Here is a 25,059-nt window from a genome sequence, read left to right as displayed (position 1 = left end):
ACCTTCCCATGCAAGCGCAGGAGATGCAACACATGCCCTTATACCTCCCCCTGTCCCGGGCCCCAAACACCCCTTCCAGGTGAAACAGCGATTTACTTGTACTTCTTGCAATCTAGTATACTGTATTCGCTGCTCACGATGCGGTCTCCTCTACATTGGGGAGACCAAACGCAGATTGGGTGACCGCTTTGCGGAACACCTCCGCTCAGTCCGTAAGGGGGACCCCGAGCTTCCGGTCGCCTGTCATTTTAATTCACCGCTCCACTCCCACTCAGACCTCTCCGTCCTCGGCCTCTTGCATTGTTCCACTGAAGCTCAGCGTAAGCTCGAGGAACAGCACCTCATCTTTCAATTAGGCATTTTACAGCCTTCTGGACTCAACATAGAGTTCAACAATTTCAGATCATAACCTCGGCCCCTATCATATATATATATTTTATTATCCACACCTTTTGTTTGTGTCTTTTCTTCTCTCCCACATGGCAGCTGTCTTTCATTCTGCCAGCGCAATTTACACTTCATCTAGAGCCATCTTTTGTTTCTTAACCTGTCCCATTACCATCTCCTCCCGCCTTGAATGTCTCTTAATCTCTCCTGCCTTCTATCCTATCACAGGCCTTCCCTTTTGTTCTTTCATCTCCTCCCCCCTTTCCCAGTTCCCACACTTGCTTAAACATCTGATCCCTTTCCTGCTGTTTTCCAGTTCTGACGAAAGGTCATCGACCTGAAACGTTAACTCTGTTTCTCTCTCCACAGATGCTGCCTGACCTGCTGAGTATCTCCAGCATTTTCTGTTTTCATTTCAGATTTCCAGCATCTGCAGTATTTTCTTTTTGTGCCTATATAAATGATGCTTGTTGTTTGACTTCTAATTCTGCCTTTTAGGAATGATTCACGTGGCTCAAACATTGCTCTCTCTTTGCAGGCACTTTCATTCATGGTGTTGCCATTCATCCCGGCATCAAACCTGTTCTTCCCCGTTGGCTTTGTGGTAGCGGAGCGCGTGCTGTATGTACCGAGCATGGGGTTTTGTTTGCTGGTTGCCCATGGATGGAAGAAGATAGCAGGAACACGGTATTGTTATAGATCGCGTTTAATCCTTACAGCTTCAACTTGAACTTGCAGTGAACAAAATGTTCTGTGTTGATTATTAGCGCCCAGCACAAAGCACTGAGGTTAATTTCTAGAGGGATAGAATTGAAAAACAGTGAAGTTGTATAGAACCTTGGTTAGACCACACTTGGAGTACAACAACAACTTGTATTTATATAGCACCTTTAACATGGTAACAGGAAGACAGATTATTATCTGAACGGCAATAGATTGGGAAAAGGGGAAGTGCAACGAGACCTGGGTGTCCTTGTGCACCAGTCGCTGAAGGTAAGCATGCAGGTGCAGCAGGCGGTTAAGAAGGAAAAAATGGTATGTTGGCCTTCGTAGCGAGAGGGTTCGAGTACAGGAACAAGGATGTCTTGCTGCAGTTGTACAGGGCCTTGGTGAGACCACACCTTGAGTATTGTGTGCAGTTTTGGTCGCCTTATCTGAGGAAGGATGTTTTTGCCATGGAGAGAGTGCAGCGAAGATTCACCAGACTGATACCTGGGATGGCAGGAATGACGGATGAGGAGAGATTGGGTCGATTGGGCTTGTACTCGCTGGAGTTTAGAAGAATGAGAGGGGATCTCATTGAAACTTATAAAATTCTAACAGGACTAGACAGACTAGATGCAGGAAGGATGTTCCCGATGGCGGGGGAGTCCAGAACCAGGGCTCACAGTCTAAGGATAAGGGGTAAACCATTTAGGACTGAGATGAGGAGGAATTTCTTCACCCAAAGAGTGGTGAACCTGTGGAATTCTCTACCACAGAAGACAGTTGTGGCCAATTCATTAAATATATTCAAGAAGGAGTTAGATATATTTCTTAAGGTTAAGGGGATCAAGGGGTATGGGGAGAAGGCAGGGACAGGGTACTGAGCTTGGATGATCAGCCATGATCGCATTGAATGGCGGAGCAGGCTCGAGGGGCCGAATGGCCTCTTCCTGCTCCTGTCCTCTATGTTTCAATTTACGTCCACCTGAGAGAGCACAAGGGGCCTCGGTTTAATGTCTCATCTGAAAGACGGCCTCTCCGACAGTGCAGCACTCCCTCAGCACTGCACTGCTCCATAAGCTCTGCCAATGCTGGTCTTTGCCATCTGATACAAGGCGCTCACTTCAGCAATGATTTCCCCTCCAAGTCTTCCTGCCCCAAATGGCCCCACCTGCCTGGCCTCAGCGCTCGGCTTGTTTTTCTCATCGACTCCCATTTGCCCTCCATCCAATATTCAAGAAGGAGTTAGATATATTTCTTAAGGCTAAAGGGATCAAGGGATATGGGGAGAAGGCAGGGACAGGGGACTGAATTTGGATGATAAGCCATGATCTCATTAAATGGCGGAGCAGGCTCGAGGGGCCAATGGCCTACTCCTGCTCCTATCTTCTATGTTTCTATGTCCCATGGCGCTGGACAGGAGTATTTTAAGACACAAAATTTGACACCGATCCACATAAGGATAAATGAGGGCAGGTGACCTAAAGTTTGGTCAAAGAGGTAGGTTTTAAGGAGGAAAGAGAGGTAGCAAGGCGGACAAGTTTAGGCAAGGAATTCCAGAGCTTAGGGCCTGTGCACAGTTCTGGTTCCCATATTATACAAAGGATATAGAGGCACTGGAGAAGGTGCAAAAAAGATTTCCGAGAAAAATTGAACAGGCTACGACTCTTTTCGCTAGAAAAGAGAAGGCTGAGGGATGACCTGATAGAGGTATTTAAAATTATTTAGCGTTTGATAGGGTAGATGTAGAGAAGATGTTTCTACTCGCGGGCGAGACCTGAACTAGGGGCCATTAATATAAAACAGTCACTAATAAATCCAGTAGGGAATTCAAGAGAATCTTCTTTACTCAGAGAGCGATGAGAATGTGGAACTCGCTACCACAGGGAGTGGTTGAGGCGAATAGTATAGATGCCTTTAAGGGGAAGCTAGATAAGGGAGAAAGGAATTGAAGGATACGTTGATAGGGTGAGATGAAGAAGAGTGGGAGGAGGCTGGTGTGGAGCAGAAACACCAACATGGACCAGTTGGGCCGAATGGCCTGTTTCTATGCTGCACATTTTATGTAGCCCTTGTCCTCTTCTATAAATCCCTCCATGGCTTTGCGCCATTCTGTCCTCTGCGACCTCCCCCAACCCTGTAACCCCACCTGAACGCTCTGTTCCTCTGACTCAGGCTTCCCATGCATCCCCCATCTCCCTTTGCCTCATCATTGGCGGGAGACTGTTTAGCTACTGTGATGCTCTTTAGAACCCCTATCTAAACTTCTCCATCTCACTAACTCTCTCTTTAAAAAAAAAACACCTTCATAAACCTCCTCGACTCAGTTCTTTGGCCACTCCTCCTATGAGGGAAGCCTGGGTCAAGTCAACTCCCTCTACATCCCAGGCTGCCTCCACCGTTGGAATCTAATGGTTCCAACACCGTGAGATGGGATTAACCATTCCCAAAGCTCCGCCAAAGCAGCTTTTATGCGAGAATGTTGCGGGCAATGCAAAAATGACTGCCGCGTTTTTATCGTGGAATCTGTATAAAATAGCCCTGCCCAACGTTTCCCCTAAGCTGCGCGGCCGCACAGCGATCGGGAGGTCCCGCGCAGGCCGTTCACCAGCTGTAACACTGGAAAAGATACTGCGGCCGCATAGCAAATTTAAAGGGACCGCGCACCTAAAATAAAAAGTAGAGAGAACATTGGCCCTGCCTTGTGACAGTCCTAAGCCCTCCACCCTCCGCTGTGAAAGCCGTCCTGCTGCCCCTCCTGACTTGCTCCTGACCTTTGCTTTTTTTTAATTCATTGATGGGATGTGGGCGTCGCTGGCTAGGCCTGCATTTAGTGCCCATCCCTAATTGCCCTTGAGAAGATGGTGGTGAGCCGCCTTCTTGAACCGCTGCAGTCCATATGGTGTAGGTACACCCACAATGCTGTTAGGAAGGGAGTTCCAGGATTTTGGCCCAGCGACAGTGAAGGAACGGCGATACAGGTCCAAGTCAGGATGGTGTGTGGCTTGGAGGGGAACTTGTAGGTGGTGATGTTCCCATGCGTCTGCTGCCCTTGTTCTTCTAAGTGGTAGAGGTCGCGGGTTTGGAAGGTGCTGTTGAAGGAGCTTTGGCGAGTTGCTGCAGTGCATCTTGTAGATGGTACACACTGCAGCCACAGTGCGCCGGTGGTGGAGGGAGTGAATGTTGAAGGTGGTGGATGGAGTGCCAATCAAGCAGGCTGCTTTATCCTGAATGGTGTCGAGCTTCTTGAGTGTTGTTGGAGCTGCACTCATCCAGGCAAGTGGAGAGTATTCCATCACACTCCTGACTTGTGCCTTGTAGATGGTGGAAAGGCTTTGGAGAGTCAGGAGGTGAGACACTCGCCGCAGAATTCCCAGCCTCTGGCCTGCTCTTGTAGCCACAGTATTTATATGGCTGGTCCAGTTCAGTTTCTGATCAATGGTAACCCCCGGGATGTTGATAGTGGGGGATTCAGCGATGGTAATGCCATTGAATGTCAAGGGGAGATGGTTAGAGTCTCGCTTGTTGGAGATGGTCATTGCCTGGCACTTGTGTGGTGCGAATGTTACTTGCCACTTGTCAGCCCAAGTCTGAATGTTGTCCAGGTCTTGCTGCATATGGACACGGACTGCGTCAGTATCTGACGAGTCTCGAATGGTGCTGAACAGTGTGCAATCATCAGCGAACATCCCCACTTCCTTGCCCTTAGCCGACGTAGCTCCGGTCGATAGTTTTGCGAGATTCGGAATTTCAAGTTCCGGTTTGACCCCTGGAGCAGGTTAGGAGAGGTGGTGAGGGACGAGTTAGGAAAGGCCATCGCTGTGAATTGGGGAAGGAGGGGAGAGAACAGTGCCAGCGGGAACTGGAATTGGTGAGTGGGGTGGAAATGGCAGCGTGGATTAGATTGGGTGGGGAGTGGGTAGGAGGAGAGAAGAATACCAGCTTGAACTGAGGGAGAAGAATGCCACTGTAAACTGGGGAGGAGGGAGAGCTCAGTGCCAAAAAGAGAAAAAATGCAACTGGCTTCATGAACTGAGAGGGTAGAGGGATTAATAAAAAAAATTAAAACAATTAAAGATTTGGTCTTTGCAGCAGAGAACATCCTGCAATTTCTCTACACAAAATGAGTGAAAATTCCCATAATTTTAACCAAATCACCCGCAGTTGTCCTGATGACGACTCTCCTTATTTTCAGTGATCTCTCCCCGAGGCAGCTTGCCTCAGATAAGCAATTTAGCACTTCAGGGAACTGTGGGAACAAATGATATTAGATTCATTTCTCAGCCTTGGCTCAGTGGGTAGCACTCTCGCCTTTCAGGCAGATTGTCGTGGACTCAAGTCCCACTCCAGAAACTTGAGCACATAACCTAGGCTGACACTCCAGTGCAGTACTGAGGGAGCTCCGCTGCACTGTCGGAGGTGCCGTCTTTCGGATGAGACGTTAAACCGTATTCTGCCCCCTCAGGTGAATATAAAAGATCCCACCGCCACTATTAAGAGCAGTGGGAGTTATCCTGGTATTCTGGCCAACATTTATCCTTCAACCAACGCCTTTAAAATGGATTATCAAGTGATTTATCTCATTGCTGTTTGTGGGAGCTTGCTGTGTGCAAATTGGCTGCCATGCTTCCCACATTACAACAGTGACTACACTTCAGCAATTACTTAATTGGCTGTAAAGCGCTTTGGGACATCCTGCGGTCATGAAAGGTGCTGTATAAATGAAAGTTCTTTCTTCTTTAAGGTACTGACCCTCTTGCAGTCTGAATCAGTAAATGTGTATAGAATGATGCAAAACACATTATCATTAAGTTCCTTCCACTCAGAGATTTAACACAGTAGAAAGCTTCCACCAGTGTCCTCAATTTATTCAACACTCCAACTTGAGGTACTGGCCTAGGTTTTCCAAACATAATGCAGACAGGCACCCATTAAATTAAACAAAATACCATGGGTGTTATGATTGGAAACCCTCAGCCAGTAGCCACTTAAATCTGGCAACTCCCCCAGTCATCTGAACACGCTCGGCAGAGCATAGTTGGCATGTCTGAAAACAATAGCATATGAACAGCATCCAAGAATACTTTTATTACTATCTTGAAAGGAAGACAGACCATAGACTTAGCATGAGAACAAGGGTGATGCGCTATCAATTACTCATAAAAGACTGAGAGTTAGAAGAGTAACTAAAGGCTTTTATTAACAACAGAATGGAGGTCTGCCTCGCGTGGTCGACCGGTCCATGATACTAAGGGCTGGGGAGCAGTCACCTTTATACTAGGACCTGTGGGAGGAGTCAGCCGAGGCATGTCCAGGCATGTACACAGTGGAATACAAACAGGACAAACAGGAATACAAACAGTGGTTTACCACAAAGGGCTAAATCACAGACAGCCAGGAAGCTGCTAGTTTTCAATTGGAGTCCAAAAGTGTTGGTTTTCTTGGCTCATATACAGCACAGGAGGAGGCCATTCGGCCCATCGTGCCTGTGTCGACTCTTTCAAAGAGCTCTCCAATTAGTCCCACACCCCTCGCTCTTTACCCATAGCCCTGCAATTTTTCCCTTTTCAAGTATTTATCCAATTCCCTTTTGTACCAAGCACACAATACATGTTGTAATATAAACAGGAAGTGCTGGAGGCACTCAGCAGGTCAGGCAGCATCAGTGGAGAGAGAAACAGAGTTAAGGTTTCAGATCGGTGACCTTTCATCAGATGACCTGCTGAGTGTCTCCAGCATTTTCTGTTTATAGTTCAGGTTTCCAGCACCCGCAGTATTTTGCCTTTGTAACAGCACATGCTGTGCTGATTAACACCACATTGCAACCAAGCAACTTTACTTTGGCATTGGCTGACTGTCCTAATATCATGAAGTGTGTGCTGGAAGCCGAAGAATTGCAAAGGCTATCTTCTTATTACTGCTCAATGCATAGAGCAGGAGTCAGCCGTGGCTCAGTGGGTAGCACTCTCGCCCCCGAGTCAAAAGGTTGTGGGTTCAAGTCCCACTCCAGGCTGACACTCCAGTGCAGTACTGAGGGAGTGCTGCACTGTTGGAGGTGCCGCCTTTCAGATGAGACGTTAAACCGAGGCCCTGCCTGCTCTCTCAGGTGGATGTAAAAAATCCCATGGTACTATTTCAAAGAAGAGCAGGGGAGTTCTCCCCGGTGTCCTGGCCAATATTTATCCCTCAATTTATCCCTGTGTTGTACTGAGGGAGAGCTGCAGTCCGTCTTTCGGATGAGATGTTAAACCGAGGCCCCATCTGCCCTAAAAGATCCCATGGCATTATTTCAAAGAAGAGCGGGGGAGTTCTCCCTGGTGTCCTGGGGCCAATATTTATCCCTCAATCAACATCACTAAGAAACAGATTATCTGGTCATTATCACATTGTTGTTTGCAGGACCTTGCTGTGTGCAAATTGGCTGCCGTGTTTCCTACATTACAACGGTGACTACACTTCAAAAAAAAGTATTGGCTGCAAAGCGCTTCGGGACGTCCTGAGGTTGTGAAATGCACTGCCCTGTATATACAGGAAACTTTGGTTTATCTGGAGGTTATATGTCCGGAATACTCGATCTAACGGCAAAAATCAGGAGCCGTTTTCTATAAGTTTTTTTTAGTTCTTGTTGCTTTTTTTTCCCCAGTCAGGCACTGCAAGGTCTGTAGCTATAGCAACAGCTTCAGCTAGAGACGCTTGCAGCTGCAGCCGACTGTTTAGAAGCTGTTGCTAAGCAACAGTGTTTGTTGTCAGATACGGAGATGAAAACCTCCATATGCTTCAACATTAACTTTGTATGTCCGGCAGTTTTGATAGATCGGCAACAGCTCGGTGCCGGATATCACAAAGTTTCCTGTAAATGCAAATTTGTCTCCAGGTACAAATCGTACATTCTGCAATTTCATTAAAATATCCAGCAGGATGTGACTTAAGTTTAATTTGCCATCTCTAATACTCTACTGAGAAGTCTGATTCATAATGGAGTGCCATAATTTTTTTCTTCCTGTTATTTGCAAGATCAACAATTCAACAATATTTCATTCAGTCCAGACCTCATCCAATCCACTGAGGCATTCTTGGCTCAGAGTAGAAAGCAGATAGTAACTTCCTTATGTGGTTCGGTGTCAAATTTTTTTGTCTTAAAATACTCCTGCGCAACGCCTTGAGATGTTTTACTATGTTAAAGGCGCTATATAAATACAGGTTGTTGTTGTTCTTGGTTAAAGATGAGGGTCTGTCAATGTCAGGGGAACCACCATTTTCTAGAAGAGGTCATTCTGAGTGGGCTGCTTCATTGTTTTGTCTCTCGACATGTTCCTGTGCTGCTCCCTAATTCACCTGACACGCTTCTACATAAATCGACCGAACTCTACAAATAATTTAACTCCGTAAGTTTTCCATTGATCTGAGTGATTTCCATTGATTTAGAGGGTCAGCTGTGGCTCAGAGGGTAGCACCCCCGCCTCTGAGTCAGAAGGTTGTGGGTTCAAATCCCAACTCGAGACTAGAGCACAAAATCTAGGCTGACCCTTCAGTGCAGTGCTGAGGGAGTGCCGCACTGTCGGAGCTGCTGTCTTTCAGGCAAGACGTTAAACCGAGGCCCCGTCTGCTCTCTCAGGTAGACGTAAAAAATCCCAAGGCACTATTTCGAAGAAGAGCAGGGGAGTTCTGCCCGGTGTCCTGGCCAATATTTATCCCTCAATTTATCCCTGTGTTGTACTGAGGGAGAGCTGCAGTCCGTCTTTCGGATGAGATGTTAAACCGAGGCCCCGTCTGCCCTAAAAGATCCCGTGGCATTATTTCAAATAACAGCAGGGGAGTTCTCCCCAGTGTCCTGGCCAATATTTATCCCTCAGCTAACATCACAAAGAAACAGATTATCTGGTCATTATCACATTGCTGTTTGCGGGACCTTGCTGTGCGCATATTTTGCTGCCGTGTTTCCTACATTACAACGGTGACTACACCTCATAAAAGTACTACACTTCAAAAAAAAAATGTATTGGCTGCAAAGCACTTCGGGATGTCCTGAGGTTGTGAAATGCACTGTGTAAATGCAAATTTGTGGGGGTATCCTTCCATCCCATTTTATAAATTGCCACCACATTTTCCCCTCTCCAGTCTCTTGGCACAAATCCTACATTCTGCACTTTCATTAAATATCCAGCAGGGTGTGACTAAGTTTAATTTGCCATCTCTAATACTCTACTGAGAAGTCTGATTCATAATGGAGTGCCATAATTTTTTTCTTCCTGTTATTTGCAAGATCAACAATTCAGCAATATCTCATTCGGCCCAAACCTCATCCAATCCGCTGAGGCATTCTTGGCTCAGAGTAGAAAGCAGATAGTAACTTTCAAAAGGGAAAGAAAGAAGGTTGTGTTCACCTGCCCTAATTTATCCTTATGTGCCTCGGTGTCAAATTTTTTTGTCTTAAAATACTCCTGCGCAGTGCCTTGGGACGTTTTACTATGTTAAAGGCGCTATATAAATACAGGTTGTTGTTGTTCTTGGTTAAAGATGAGGGTCTGTCAATGTCAGGGGAACCACCATTTTCTAGAAGAGGTCATTCTGAGTGGGCTGCTTCATTGTTTTGTCGCTCGACATGTTCCTGTGCTGCTCCCTAATTCACCTGACACGCTTCTACATAAATCGACCGAACTCTACAAATAATTTAACTCAGTAAGTTTTCCATTGATCGGAGTGATTTCCATTGATTTAGAGGGTCAGCCGTGGCTCAGTGGGCAGCACCCCCGCCTCTGAGTCAGAAGGTTGTAGGTTCAAATCCCACTCCAGAGACTCGAGCACAAAATCTAGGCTGACGCTCCCAGTGCAGTGCTGAGGGAGTGCTGCACTGTCGGAGGTGCCGTCTTTCAGATGAGATGTTAAACCGAGGCCCCATCTGCTCTCTCAGGTGGACGTAGAAGATCCCATGGTACTATTTTGAAGAAGAGCAGTGGAGTTGTCCCCGATGTCTCAAGACAATATTTATCTCTCGATCAACATCACTAAAACAGATTATTTGGCCACTATCGCATTGCTATTTGTGGGAGCTTGCTGTGGGCAAATTGGCTGCCGCATTTCTTACATTACAACAGTGACCACACTTCAAAAAGTACTTAATTGGCTGTAAAGTGCTTTGGGAAGTCCAGTGGTTGTGAAAGGCGTTATATAAATGCAAGTTTTTCTTTCCGCAAGAGCACAATCTGTTAGTGTTACTATATAAAAAAAAAAGTTGCTGCTCAGAAAGATATATTCTAGGACATTTCCTCCAGTGTTGCTTTTTACACATGATTCTTTCTTGGTTTGTGCAGGGAGCAACAATAGCAACTTGCATTTATATAGCGCCTTTAACGTAGTAAAACGTCCCAGGAGCGATTATCAAACAAAATTTGACACCGAGCCACATAGGGAGATATTAGGACAGGTGACCAAAAGCTTGGTCAAAGAGATAGGTTTTAAGGTAAAGGAAAAGAGAGGTGGAGAGGTTGAGGGAGGGAAATTGTAGAGCTTAGGGCCATGGCAGCTGAAAGCAGTCAGGTCGAAACCTTGCTTCCAATTCGAGCCGTATTTTTGAATGTGACCCCACCCCCCGGGGCATCACGCCCCTTGGTTTGAGTTGACCTTTTCTGGTACCTGCTCTCTCTCAGCTGAGTGGAGGCAGCGTCAGCCAAAGCAAACAGCAGCTTTTCTTTGGAGTGCACAAGTAGCCTTTTAAGGTATTCTCTATTTGGAAGGTTATATAATAAGGGTTAAAACCGTTTTAGGGTAAGGGGCATTCTCGGGTTTTAAAGGCAATCACCTCAGAACAGTTGGAGGGACCATCAAATAACATGACAATTTCATGTATCTCGGGTACTTATTCATTACTGTGGCAAATTGAATTTTGCCCTGTACTGGATTTTTTAACTTGTGTTTTAGTATTGTGAGAATCAGGAGTTAAAACAACATCACACAGGGGTATTTTTCAATGAGAAACACATCTCTTCAGTTCCAGACGAACTGGCTGGGATGTTCTTCATACAATAGCATGGGCCAGATGTCGCTTAGCCGATATTGTCGCATTTAATGACCAACATCTTGGACAATGTCGAGAGAGTGCCATCATTCGGTTAAATCGTGAGGGGGGTGGAGCATCTGTGGCCTTTGTTCCATGATCTGTGAGGGGGGATGTTCACAAGTCGCCTGGCTCAAAGGAAAGGCCACTTGCCGGGGGTAGTGACTTTGACAGCTGTTTCTGGGACAAGAAAGAAAGACTTGCATTTCTATAGTGCCTTTCACGATCACCGGACGTCCCAAAGTGCTTTACAGCCAATGAAGTACTTTTTGAGGTGTAGTCACTGTTGTAATTTGCGCAGAGCAAGCTCCCGCAAACAGCAATGTGATAATGACCAGATCATGGGCTAAAAATTCAGTTTGGGGCGCCAAGCTCGCCTGGGCGCCGGAATTACCGCTGCGTGCGGAGCCACTTGCGCCATCCGGATATTCAGTTTCTGCGCCCCAAATGGAAGCGGGCCGCTAAACGAGGCTTCCCGTGCCCCGCTTGGGGCGCTGAAACTGAATATCGGCGCGCTAAGGGCCGCAGCGCCACACGCTGCGGCACGGCAGGCTGCGGTACTGCAGGCCTTCCTCCCACTGTTAAGGGGGAGGTGCCTGCAACAGCGCGATCCCCGCTCGCGAGTGCCGGCAAATGAGCCCGGCACCAAGGAGAAGTGCTGGGCTCTCGGGAAACAGCCGGCAATGCCGCGGGGGGGGGGGTGGGGGGGTGTAGGAGGCCGGGGACGGAGGTGCGGGCAGGCGGGCGCCAAAAAAGCGGCCGGCCGCACCTCCACCTTAACTAGCGCCACTACCGCCACAGGTAGGCCCCTGTGAACCGGTCGCTAGTTGCGACCAGCGCTAAAGAGGCGGGCGCGACCAAATATGGCCATCGGGGCGATAGCAGGGCGCTGCGCACACCGATGACGTCACCGGTGGCGGCGCAGTGCTACAGGCTAACGCCGCCATTAGCGCCCCGCTAAATATCGCGGTAGGTGTGGCCGGTGGCGCAAAAGCCTCTGAGTGCCCTCTTTGGGCGCAAACTGGTGGCGCAGGCCACTGAATTTCTAGGCCAATCTGTTTTGGTGATGTTGGTTGAGGGATAAATATTGGCCCAGGACACGGGGGATAACTCCCCCTGCTCTTCTAAGAAATAATGTCATGGGATCTTTTACATCCACCTGAGAGAGCAGACGGGGGCCTCAGTTTATCGTTTTATCTAAAAAAAAATGTGACACCGCCAACAGCACTGCACTCTCTCAGTAATGTACTGGAGTGCCAGCCTAGATTTTCATGCTGAAGTCCCTGGAGTGGGACATGAACCCACAACCTTCCGACTCGGAGGCAAGAGTGCTCCCCACTGAGCCACCGCTGACACCTAAGTCAGTACAATAACTGCACTGGTTAAAACACATGGAAGCAGTATAAATGATTAACTTTTGCAGACAGTAATATGACACCTCTCTGCCTATTGAGTATCAAAGTAAACTCATCTAAACGAGGCGCTCCTAAACTTGTGGAGCAGCACTCAGCATTAAGTCAGAGCACTCGCCTTTGATCTTTGTAGACGATTCAGTAGCACATGGAAGGATAAGATGCGGCTGGTGCCTCATTATGTAACTGGACTCTTGTGCATCGGATGAGATATTTGACTTGCTCAGATGCCATGCATACCAGATCCATAATCACTCGTTCTTTTCACTGCATCTGCGCAAGTCTCTCAGTACTTGCGACCACTTGTTTTTCATCCTCATCATGAAAATCTGTTGGAGGTCATCACAAATGATCTCCCCACCGAAAATGGTACAATGGACAGTGTTCACCTGAAAGACGAGCAATCGTTGCCATGTAGATACAGACAGAATCAAGAGTGCAAACTTGCCAATTGGTGTGTTGCTTTCAGCACTGAAAAGATCAAATCAAATAGCTGCCCCAACAAGAATCGACCCTGATGTTGCCCACTCCTATAAAAGGCTTTTTTGTGACGGCCACCTGGCTTTACAGTGTCAGCTGTGGCTCAGTGGGTAGCCTCTGAGTTGGAAGGTCATGGGTTCAAGTCCCACTCCAGAGACTCGAGCACAAAAATCTTGGCTGACACTCCAGTGCAGTGCTGAGGGAGTGCTGCACTGTCAGAGGTTCCGTCTTTCGGATGAGACGTTAAACCGAGACCACGTCTGCTCTCTCAGGTGGGCGTAAAAGGTCCTATTGCACTATTTCGAAGAAGAGAAGGGGAGTTCTCCCCGGTGACCTGGCCAATATTTATCCCTCAATCAACATCACTAAAAAAACAGATTACAGGAAACTCTCGTTTAAACGGCACCTAAATATCCGGAATTCTCTATTAACCGGCAAAATTCATACTCCGAAAACAACACCTCAATAACCGGAAATGTTGCCGAGTCCGAGTCTCCCGCGGTGGCCGAGTTAGTCAGTGGGGGTAGTTCTTCAGTCTGCCACTACTCGGCTTCTTGGCGCGGTCGGAAGTCCGAACACCTCAATACCAGGAGTCTGACTCTGTTAAAAGTAGCCTCGGTGGATAACCCTCTCCGTCATCCGGAATTTTCAATCAACCGGCACCATCCCGGTCCCATCGGTGCCGGATACCAAAGAGTTTCCTGTATCTGGTCATTGTCACATTGCTGTTTGTGGGATCTTGCTGTGTGCAAATTGGCTGCAGCGTTTCCTACATTACAACAGTGGCTCCACTTCAAAAAGTACTTCATTGGCTGTAAAATGCTTTGGGACGTCCGGTAGAAATGCAAGTCTTTCTTTCAATCACGATTCAGAGCTGTGCTACAAGTGAGCAAGGGTCAGAAATTACTGGAAAAAGAGCAGATGTTTCGAGGAGTGGGACTTCTTGTAGTCCAACCCAGATTCTTGCGCTCAGCAACGTTGTATTTACAGAGAAAATTGCTCCCATGCAATTTAGGCCATAAAGAGTTTCCCTACTTCATGCCGGGCTCTATCCTCTGCAGTATTGCAGAGGTGTGCACCGTCTTGTCAGCCAGCTTCAAGATCATTACTTCCTTAGGGCGGGAGCGTAAGAGCTGGTGCATTGGGTTTGGAATGTTACATAGAATTTACAGCACCGAAGCAGGCTGTTCGGCCCAGCTGGTTCACACAAGCCTCCCTCCTCCCATCCTGCTTCATCTCACCCTATCTTTTTTACCTCTGCACTTGGCTTTGAAGTTGGCTTCTATGCTGACTGTGCCGACGGTTTAAAACAATCTTAATCCTTAACTCATTTAACTGGAACATTTCAGTTTTATCAAACAGATCGTGCAAAAACACATTTCCAGTCAAGCCAGGGCTTGCTATCTAGAGCCGGCTTCAAAGGAGATAATGGACTTGATTGACAGGCCGCCCGTCTGCGCTCTCGCGGGTAGAAGTTCCCACGGCACTGTTTTGAAGAAGAGCAGACGAGTTCTCCCCGCTGTCCTGGCCAATATTTATCCCTCAACCAGCATCCCTAAAAACAGATTATCTGGCCATTATCACATTGCTGTTTGTGGGAGCTTGCTGTGCGCATATTGGCTGCCGCATTTCCTACATTACAACAGGGACTACACTTCAAAAAGTACTTAATTGGCTGTAAAGCGCTTTAGGACGTCCTGAGGCTGTGAAAGGCGCTATAGAAATGCAAGTCGTCTTTTCTGTGGTGAAACTGCCAAAAGTTTTCGGATGGCTGAGCAACTTCGACATAACTTAAAATAAAAAGAGTTTAGTTTCCCTCCGGGTAAGCGCATTTGTTATGATTCCCCACCCCCGCCCACGGGCATAACACATAGAAACATAGAAGATAGGAGCAGGAGTAGGCCATACGGCCCCTCGAGCCTGTTCCGTCATTTAATGAGATCATGGCTGATCATCCAAATTCAGTACCCTGTCCCTGCCTTCTCCCCATATCCCTTGATCCCTTTAGCCTTAAGAAATATATCTAACTCCTTCTTGAATATATTTACTAAGTTGGCCTCAACTGCCTTCTGTGGTAGAGAATTCCACAGGTTCACCACTCCCTGGGTGAAGAAATTCCTCCTCATCTCAGTCCTAAATGGCTTACCCCTTATCCTTAGACTGTGACCCCTGGTTCTGGACTCCCCGACCATCGGGAATATCCTTCTTGCATCCAATCTGTCTAGTCCTGTTAGAATTTTATAAGTTTCAATGAGATCCCCTCTCATTCTTCTAAACTCTTGCGAATATAAGCCTAATCGACTCAATCTCTCTTCATACGTCATTCCTGCCATCCCAGGTATCAGTCTGGTGAATCTTTGCTGCACTCCCTCCATGGCAAGAACATCCTTCCTCAGATAAAGCGACCAAAACTGCACACAATACTCAAGATGTGGTCTCACCAAGGCCCTGTACAACTGCAGCAAGGCATCCTTGCTCCTGTACTCGAATCCTCTCGCTATGAAGGCCAACATACCATTTGCCTTCTTAACCGCCTGCTGCACCTGCATGCTTACTTTCAGCGACTGGTGCACAAGGACACCCAGGTCTCGTTGCACTTCCCCTTCTCCCAAACTATTGCCATTCAGATAATAATCTGTCTTCCTTTTTTGTCACCAAAGTAGATAACCTCGCATTTATCCACATTATACTGCATCTGCCATGCATCTGCCCAATCACCCAACCTGTCCAAATCATACTGGAGTTTCTCTGCATCCTCCTCACCGCACACACGGCCACCCAGCTTTGTGTCATCTGCAAACTTGGAGATATTACATATAGTTCCCTCGTCTAGATCATTAATATATATTGTGAATAGCTGGGGTCCTAGCACCGATCCCTGCGGTACCCCACTACTCACTGCTTGCCACTCGGAAAAAAACCCGTTTATTCCAACTCTTTGCTTCCTGTCTGCCAACCAGTTCTCTATCCAAGTCAGTACCTTACCCCCAATCCCATGTGCCTTAACTTTACACGCTAATCTCTTATGCGGGACCTTATCGAAAGCCTTCTGAAAGTCCAAATACACCACATCCACTGGTTCTCCCTTATCTATTCTACCAGTTACATCCTCAAAAAATTCCAGTAGATTAGTCAAGCACGATTTACCTTTTGTAAATCCATGTTGACTTTGTCCGATCCTGTCACTGTTTTCCAAGTGCTCTGCTATTTCATCTTTTATAATGGACTCTAGCATTTTCCCCACTACCGATGTCAGGCTTACCGGTCTATAATTCCCCGTTTTCTCTCTACCACCTTTTTTGAATAGTGGGGTTACATTAGCTACAAGATACACTGGCCTAGAAATTCAGTGGGCTTTGCGCCCAGTTACCGCCCAAAGAGGGCTTCTGCGCCAGTCTGGAAACTTCGGGCTAAATTCAGTGACGCGCTAATTGCGGCGGTAGCCGGTAGCGCTGCGCCGCCACCGATGACGTCATCGGTGTGCGCAGTGCCCCGGTACCGCCCCGACACCGGCCCGACCCCCATCTTCAGTAGCGGCCGCCTCTTCCGTGGCGGCCACTAATAACATTCAGAGACCGGGTCCGTAATGCAGCCTTAGTGGGGCGCTTTAAGGTGGAGGTGCGGCCGGCCGCTTTTTCGGCGGCCGCCTGCCCGCACCTCCTTCCCCTGCCTCCCCCACCACCCCTCCCCCCCGCAGCATTGCCGGCTGGTTTCCGGGAGCCCGGCACTTCTCCGTTGTGCCGGGCTCTTTTGCCGGCACTCGCGATCGGGGCTCCGGCTGTTGCAGGCACCTCCCCCTTAAGAGAGGGAGGAAGGCCTGCAGTACCGCAGCCTGCCGCTCCGCTGCGGGTGGCGCTGCGGCAACTAGCGCGCCGATATTCAGTTTCAGCGCCCCAAGCGGGGGCGCCGAAACCCTTGAATAGCGGCCGTCCTCGACTTTGGGCGCTGAAACTGAATATCGGTTGGGCGCGAGTGGCTCCGCGCCCAGCGGTAAATTCTGGGTGCCAGCAAGCTGGCGGGGCTATACCTAATTTCTAGGCCACTAAGCACAAGAGCTAGAAAGCTTTTATTCAGGAGTTTGAAGCCTGTGCGATGATTCATGTGGAAGCAGCTTCTCAAACCGTATTGCCGATGATCATCCAACAGCAACAACTTGTATTTATATAGCGCCTTTAACGTAGTAAAATGTCCCAAGGTGCTTCACAGGGGTATTATAAGACAAAAAAAAATCCCGTGAAGATCACCTGAAAAGACGATCCCAGTTTGTGTGTGATTGTTCCGCAGACAGATTTTAAAGAAGAGGGGATCTCATTGAAACATATAAAATTCTGACAGGACTGGACAGACTAGATGCAGGAAGGATGTTCCCGATGGCGGGGAGTCCAGAACCAGGGGTCACAGTCTAAGGATAAGGGATAAGCCATTTAGGACAGAGATGAGGAGGAATTTCTTCACCCAGAGCGTGGTGAACCTGTGGAATTCTCTACCACAGAAGGCAGTTGAGACCAATTCATTAAATATATTCAAGAAGGAGTTGGATATATTTCTTAAGGCTAAAGGCATCAAGGGATATGGAGAGAAGACAGGGACAGGGTACTGAACTTGGATGATCAGCCGTGATTGCATTGAATGGTGGAGCAGGCTCGAGGGGCCGAATGGCCTACTCCTGCTCCTATCTTCTATGTTTCTAAACCTGTAAAGATATCTTTAGCCACATGAGATAACGGACTTCATGTGCCTTTCATGACAATGGGCAGTTATTGTAGTTAAAAAAATAAAACGTAAAATGTCATTCTGACTTGATAAATTGGCAGTTACATTTTTAAAAAAAATTGAAAATAATTTCCATAGAGACCTAGTTCCAAAATAACTTCCATGTGAAAATATCCAGTTGCACAGTAAATTCATCACAGCTGTTGCTCTCAATATGTTTCAGATTGGTTTGTTTTCCTACACAGTAACATGGCGAAGGGTCTCCCTGACCTAAACATAAAATTCTACAACTTAAGTTTGAAGCCTCATCTGACATTTGTTTAGCGGGATTTAATTACTTGTACCAAATCCATGTGGTTGGCGTTTCGAACTTGAAGCACTTAAAGCTCCCTTCATAACATGGGATCAGATACAACGGTCCGGAATTTGCGGTCAGCGGCGAAGCAAAGGCCTTCGCCACTGGCCCCGAAGTAAGCTTCGCACAAAGATCTCGCGATCTCTGTGTCAAGAATTTCAGGTTGTCCGACGCGTAATTGAAATCAACAGAGTCTAGTGGGAATCTGTGGTAAACCACTAATCTGCCTGTACAGAACATGTCTGGGCATGCCTCAGCTGGCTCCGCCCCTGGCTCCACCCCTAAGCCCAGGTATAAAGATGATTGACCTCCAGTCCCCCTGGCTTTAAGGATCGGTCTACCAGCAGAGGCATGCTCGTATTCTTTTGTTAATAAAAGCCTACTTGTTATAAGTTTAACTCTTAGTCTTCTGGAGTTATTGATGGCGCATCAGAATCCCATATTGCGAACTGCTGTGATGTCAGCAAGCTGTCTAAGCGGCCAATCAAAAAGCAGAATTCTCGCAGACCGCCAACCGGGAAGTGGGTAATCTCTTAAAATTCTAACTTTTTAAAAATGTTAGAACAAAACAAAGATTGGGGCTCTCACACGGGGGAAATGGCAAACCTGAAATAAAGATAAACAAACTTTTAAAAAGAACGTCACTGGAGGAGCAGTGAATGACAGACCGCAACTTCAGGATTTCCGCGTTAGACTGTGCACGCGCTAAATCCTGAGGTTGCGGTCGGTTTCAAAGGCGAAATGACAACGAACGCCGCCAGTTCGCTGTCATCAGGACCGCAAATTCTGGGCCAATATTTAGCCACGAGCTCCTGCTTCGTTCCACCCTCATCTCTCACCCATGTTGTCAGTTAAGCCTCATCGCTTCCAAAGCATTCAAGAGGCTTGTTGGGTTTGATAAAGAAAATCGGACCCCCCTCAGTGGAGTTTACTTACAGAACCTGTATATTCAGAGCTCCAAAGTTTCATCAACGCTTTGATTTTACTCAAAGTTGAAGAAACGTTTCGTGATTCTAGTGTTCATTCAAAGATGGGGGAACCGTTCGGGACACTGCTTCTTAAAGAGTATGGCCCTATATTCACAATATATATTAATGATCCAGACGAGGGAACTAGGTATAATATCTCCAAGTTTACAGACGACACAAAGCTGGGTGGCCGTGTGTGCTGTGAGGAGGATGCAGAGAAACTCCAGTACGATTTGGACAGGTTGGGTGATTGGGCAGATGCATGGCAAATGCAATATAATGTGGATAAATGCGAGGTTATCCACTTTGGTGGCAAAAACAGGAAGGCAGATTATTATCTGAATGGCAATAGATTGGGAAAAGGGGAAGTGCAACGAGACCTGGGTGTCCTTGTGCACCAGTCGCTGAAGGTAAGCATGCAGGTGCAGCAGGCAGTTAAGAAGGCAAATGGTATGTTGGCCTTCATAGCGTGAGGATTCGAGTACAGGAGCAAGGATGTCTTGCTGCAGTTGTACAGGGCCTTGGTGAGACCACACCTTGAGTATTGTGTGCAGTTTTGGTCGCCTTATCTGAGGAAGGATGTTCTTGCCATGGAGGGAGTGCAGCGAAGATTCACCAGACTGGTACCTGGGATGGCAGGAATGAGCCCAGAACCAGGGGTCACAGTCTAAGGATAAGGGGTAAGCCATTTAGGACTGAGATGAGGAGGAATTTCTTCAGCCAGAGAGTGGTGAACCTGTGGAATTCGCTACCACAGAAGACAGTTGAGGCCAATTCATTAAATATATTCAAGAAGGAGTTAGATATATTTCTTAAGGCTAAAGGGATCAAGGGATATGGGAGAAGGCAGGGACAGGGTACTGAATTTGGATGATCAGCCATGATCGCATTGAATGGCAGAGCAGGCTTGAGGGGCCGAATGGCCTACTCCTGCTCCTTTCTTCTATGTTTCTATATGAGCTGCCTTGGGCAGTTAGTTTTCTCCAACCCTCTTGTGTATATAACGGCCCTATTCTAACTTCTTTGCTTTCCACATGTTCAGTCTAAAACTTTTATAAAAAGTCTGGCCAGATAAATTCAGAGCAGCTGTTTAGTTTTTCTGGAACGGGCTAACTAAAGCGGTTGTAACTCACAAACTGGACTGGAGGAGGCCTCAGCAAGCACCAGGTTGAAGCCCAGAGCTGCATTCAAACAGTGCACTGATCTGAGCTGACCCACACGAGGACACAAACAGCAATTGATGTGCGTTCTGTTTTACATGCCTGGTTTGATTGAGTGCAGCACTTTCTGGAACAATATTTTGCGCAGAAGCAAATGGTGGGGGTGAACAAAATGTGCAATGTGTTACAAACCTTTTGCATGTTCAATTGAATAAATACAAGACTGTGTTTGTGCATAGGTAAGTTCCGTCTTTCGGATGAGACGTTAAACCGAGGCCCCGTCTGCCCTCTCAGGTGGATGTAAAAGATCCCACGGCACTATTTCGAAATGGAGCTGGGGAGTTCTCCCCGGTGTCCTGGCCAATATTTATCCCTCAATCAACATCACAAACACAGATTATCTGGTCATTATCACATTGCTGTTTGTGGGAGCTTGCTGTGCGCAATTGGTTGCCACGTTTCCTACATTACAACAGTGACTCCACTTCAAAAGCACTTCATTGGCTGTAAAGCGCTTTAGGACGTCCTGAGGTTGTGAAAGGCGCTATAGAAATGCAAGTCTTTTCTGCTCTAAAAGGAGGCCCTCTGTTCAAACTGATGCCATTTGGAACTATGGTTAGATAAATACAAAGCACTTATGTAAGCTGTTACAACTCGCGCTTAAGTGCACCTATGAAAGGTCACAGTTTAAAAAAAAAAAAATTCTCTCCTAGCTTCTGTATCTGAAAGACCTATCATCCACACCTAGCTTAAAGAAAATCCCAGTGACACTGGCTTTGCAGTGCTAGTTAACTTTGGGATCAAATGGGAAACACTTGAGTTAATATCTTAAATTGATTTAGGGACACAACAATTTTGGAGTCACATTGTTTGTCCATCCTTAAGTTGCCCTGAAAAGGTGGTGATTCTGTTAATTTTTTTGGGTGCGCTGCCCCTTTAAGGCCATGCGTGGTTTTTTTGTATTGAAGAGCCGGCCGCGCGGGCGATCCAGGGAGCCGCGCGGGAGAGCCAGGGAGCTGCGTGGGCGATCCAGGGAGCCGCGCGGGAGAGCCAGGGAGCTGCGCGGGAGAGCCAGGGAGCTGCGTGGGCGATCCAGGGAGCCGCGCGGTCGCACAGCTTAAAGGGAACATTGGTGATGAGCCTTCTCCTTGATCTGCTACAGTATTTGTGGTGATGGTGCTTCCCTCACTGATGTTGGGTAGAAAATTCCAATATATACCCAAGTTACTTTATTTGCTTTGTTGTTGATTTTTAAATACATACTTTGAATTGTTGGATTGCCTAGAATTACATGGCATATATAGCACAGAAACAGGCCATTCGGCCCAACTCCTCACGGGCCTCCTCCCACCCTACTTCACCTAACTCAGCAGCAAATCCTTCTATTCCTTTCTCCCGCGCGTGTTTATCTAGCTTCCCCTTAAATGCTATTCACCTCAACCACTCCCTGTGGTCCAAATGTAATGAAAGCTTCCTGTGGCTTGTTTCTGTGGTGCATCAGCTTTGTTGTGCTGAAGCATAACATCTCTTCCCCTATTGTACCGTGCTTAAAAAAGAATTGACGCGTCTTCGCTGAAATTAGTCGCATATTAGAAACTCAACTTGGCTCAGTTGGTAGCACTCTTGCCTCTGACTCAGAAGGTTGTGGGTTCAAGTCCTTCTCCAGGACCGATACATTATAGAATGCCAATTCAGTGCAGTGCTGAGGGAGTGCTGCGATGTTGGTAGGTGTCGTCTTCCAGATGGGACATTAAACTCTTGTCTTTTTGTTCTGATGGTTCAGGTGTGTCCTGGCCAACATTCCTCCCTCACCCAAAACCACCAGAAATAGATTAACTGACCATTCATGCCACTGCTGTTTGCAGGTCCTTGCTGTGCCCAATTCTTTGTGAAGTGAGTTTCAGAGACATGGTCAGGTGCTATATAAATTCAACTTCTTAATGAATGGCAATTAATTTTTGTGCCAGTGAGAGATAATTTTTGTGCCTCAAAAACTAGCATCTCTGGTTGGTGAAGTCATTGGGTTGACAGTGCATCATATTTTGGCAAACACTGAGACTATCTTGAGGCTTTGGCTTTGGACTGGCTTCAGGAGGTACGGTAGCGTAGTGATTATGTTACTGGACCAATAATCCAGCGGCCTGGACTAATGATCCAGGGCAGCTGGGGAATTTAAATTCAATTCATTAAATAAATCTGGAATAAAAAGCTAGCTTGTGTGTAGCATAAACACTGGCGTAGATCAGCCTGTTCCTGTGCTGTAAGTTTCATGGTGACCGCAAAACTATTGTTGTAAAAACCCATCTGGTTCACTAATGTCCTTTAGGGAAGGAAATCTGCCGTCCTTACCCGGTCCGGCCTATATGTGACTCCAGACCCACAGTAATGTGGTTGACTCATAACAGTCCTCTGAAATGGCCACTCGATTGTAGCAAAACCGCCATGAAAAACTATAATAATAATAAAACCGGACGGACCTCCCGGCATCAAACTAGTCACCGGATTCAAATATCGCCATTCCTTCATCGTCGCTGGGTCAAAATCCTACAACTCCCTGCCTACCAACACTGTGGGAGTACCTTCACTACACGGACTGCAGCGGTTCAAGAAGGCGGCTTTCTCGAGGGCAATTAGGGATGGGCAATAAATGCTGGCCTTGCCAGCGACACCCACTTCCCCTGAATGAATAAAGAAAAAAAATTGGACACTGGGGAGGAGAGTTCAACACAGGAGTTTTGGAGCGGGCAGTAAAAAGAAACAAATAACTTGCATCTAAAAAGCGCCTTTCACGACTTCAGGAGATCCCAAGTCGCTTTACAGCCAATTAATTACTTTTGAAGTGTAGTCCCTGTTGTAATGTCGGAAACGCGGCAGCCAATTTGCGCACAGCAAGCTCCCACAAACAGCAATGAGATAATGACCAGATAATCTGTTTTTTTTTTTCGTGATATTGATTGAGGGATAAATATTGGCCAGGGCACCAGGGAGAACCCCCCTGCTCTTCGGAATAGTTCCTTGGGATCTTTTACGTCCACCTGAGAGGGCAGACGGGGCCTCGGTTTAACATCTCATCTGAAAGACTTTATGTTGCTGTAAGCAGCTTGAGGCCAGTATTTAGAAGGGTTTTTTTGCTATAGGAACTGATTCTACTCCGAGCCCTATTCAATTGGGCAAACGCTATGTAAAAATGCTACAGTATGTATTTTGCCAGGTCACTGACTTTTTTTCTTAATGTCCTTTTTTTTAGGAATCTAAAGAAGCTGTCATGGATTGGTTTGACGATTCTACTTGTTGCTCATACCAGTAAAACAATTTACAGAAATTGGGATTGGGAATCTGAGTACACCCTATTCATGTCTGGTCTGAAGGTATGATGGGATTTTGTTTGGAATGGGGAGGGAGAGATGTGCTTGAAAGGAGCCTTGGTCCAGAAGATTGAGTGCATTTTTAATAGGAAAATACTGCGGATGCTGGAAATCTGAAATAACAACAGAAAATGCTGGAAACACTCAGCCGGTCAGGCATCATCCGCGGAGAGAGAAACAGAATTAACGTTTCAGGTGGATGACCCTTCGTCAGAACTGTTCTGAAACGTTAACTCTGTTTCTCTCTCCACGATGCTGCCTGACCGGCTGAGGATTTCCAGCATTTATTGTTGTTGTTTGAGTACAAGTTAGCTTATGTTTCCCACCCCCCCCCCCCCCAAAGTTGTTGGGTGTCCTTTAATGACTCTTAACGCTTTCTCCTTTCAGAGAGCATCTTCCTTTATCCCACTGCAGCTAAACATGACAAAGTGGAATTAACTATAAACTGTAAGATGCAACCAATTTCTTTTGAAAGTGGTACATGGAAAAATCTATTTTAATCTGCAATTTTGTATGTACTCAACTAGTGGCAGGATAAGTTGAGAACACTGTTTTTAAAAAAGCATATGGGATCCTTGGCTTTGTTAATAGAGGCATAGAGTACAAAAGCAAAGAAGTTATGCTAAACATTTATGAAACACTGGTTAGTCCTCAGCTGGCGTATTGTGATCAGTTTTGGGCACCACACTTTAGGAAGGATGTCAAGGCCTTGGAGAGGGTGCGGAGGAGATTTACTGGAATGGTGCCAGGGATGTGGGACTTCACTTATGGGGAGAGACTGTAGAAGCTGGGGTTGTTCTCCTTAGAGCAGAGAAGGTTAAGAGGAGATTTGATAGAGGTGTTCAAAATCATGAATGGTTTTGATGAGAGTAAATAAGGAGAAACTGTTTCAAGTGGCAGAAGGGTCGGTAACCAGAGGACACAGAGTGAAGGTGATTAGCAAAAGAACCAGAGGCGACAGGGGGGAACAATTTTTATTACTGCGAGTTGTGATCTGGAACGCGCTGCCTGAAAGAGCGGTGGAAGCAGATTCAATAATAACTTTCAAAAGGGAATTGGATAAATACTTGAAGGGAAAAACATTTACAGGGCTATGGGGAAAGAGCAGGGGGGAGTGGGACTAATTGGAGAGCTCTACCAAAGAGCCGGCACAGGCACGATGGGCCGAATGGCCTCCTCCTGTGCTGTATCATTCTCTGATTCTATAAATTTTGATACAAAAGGTTGTTGCAGTCCTCAGAGGATCAGTGTCCACTTGTAAATGTTAACTTTTGCTCTGATTTGTGTGTTTTGACTATTCAGTATTACTTTGGGCTTCGTATCTGTGGGAACTTTGGGCAAAAGGAGTCAATAGTTATAATGTAAATTCGTTTGGCGTTCTGCTTCAAAGTAGTTGCACAGGGATTTGGCATCCTTTGGTAGTTCTGCTCCAAGACTGTGATTGCGCTATTTTTTAAAAT

The 25,059-nt window shown here is 46.8% G+C and overlaps 1 protein-coding gene across 3 annotated transcripts in view; it reads left to right on the top strand.

The window, feature by feature from the left end:
* tmtc3 (transmembrane O-mannosyltransferase targeting cadherins 3) overlaps nucleotides 1-25,059 on the top strand; it is a 92,362-nt gene that overhangs the window by 50,241 nt on the left and 17,062 nt on the right. For all 3 annotated transcript variants that reach the window (XM_086009497.1, XM_086009499.1, XM_086009498.1), the window contains 2 exons: nucleotides 926-1,074; nucleotides 23,482-23,602. In XM_086009497.1, the coding sequence (XP_085865623.1) occupies nucleotides 926-1,074; nucleotides 23,482-23,602 (270 nt within the window). The remainder of the gene's footprint in view (nucleotides 1-925; nucleotides 1,075-23,481; nucleotides 23,603-25,059) is intronic.

The sequence above is a fragment of the Somniosus microcephalus genome, chromosome 16, assembly GCF_052327205.1.
Source record: "Somniosus microcephalus isolate GS21.2 chromosome 16, FLI_Smic_1.0, whole genome shotgun sequence".
Classification (NCBI taxonomy): domain Eukaryota; kingdom Metazoa; phylum Chordata; class Chondrichthyes; order Squaliformes; family Somniosidae; genus Somniosus; species Somniosus microcephalus.
The sequence above is the reverse complement of the archived record's forward strand: the minus strand, read 5'-3'. Positions and strand labels throughout refer to the sequence as shown.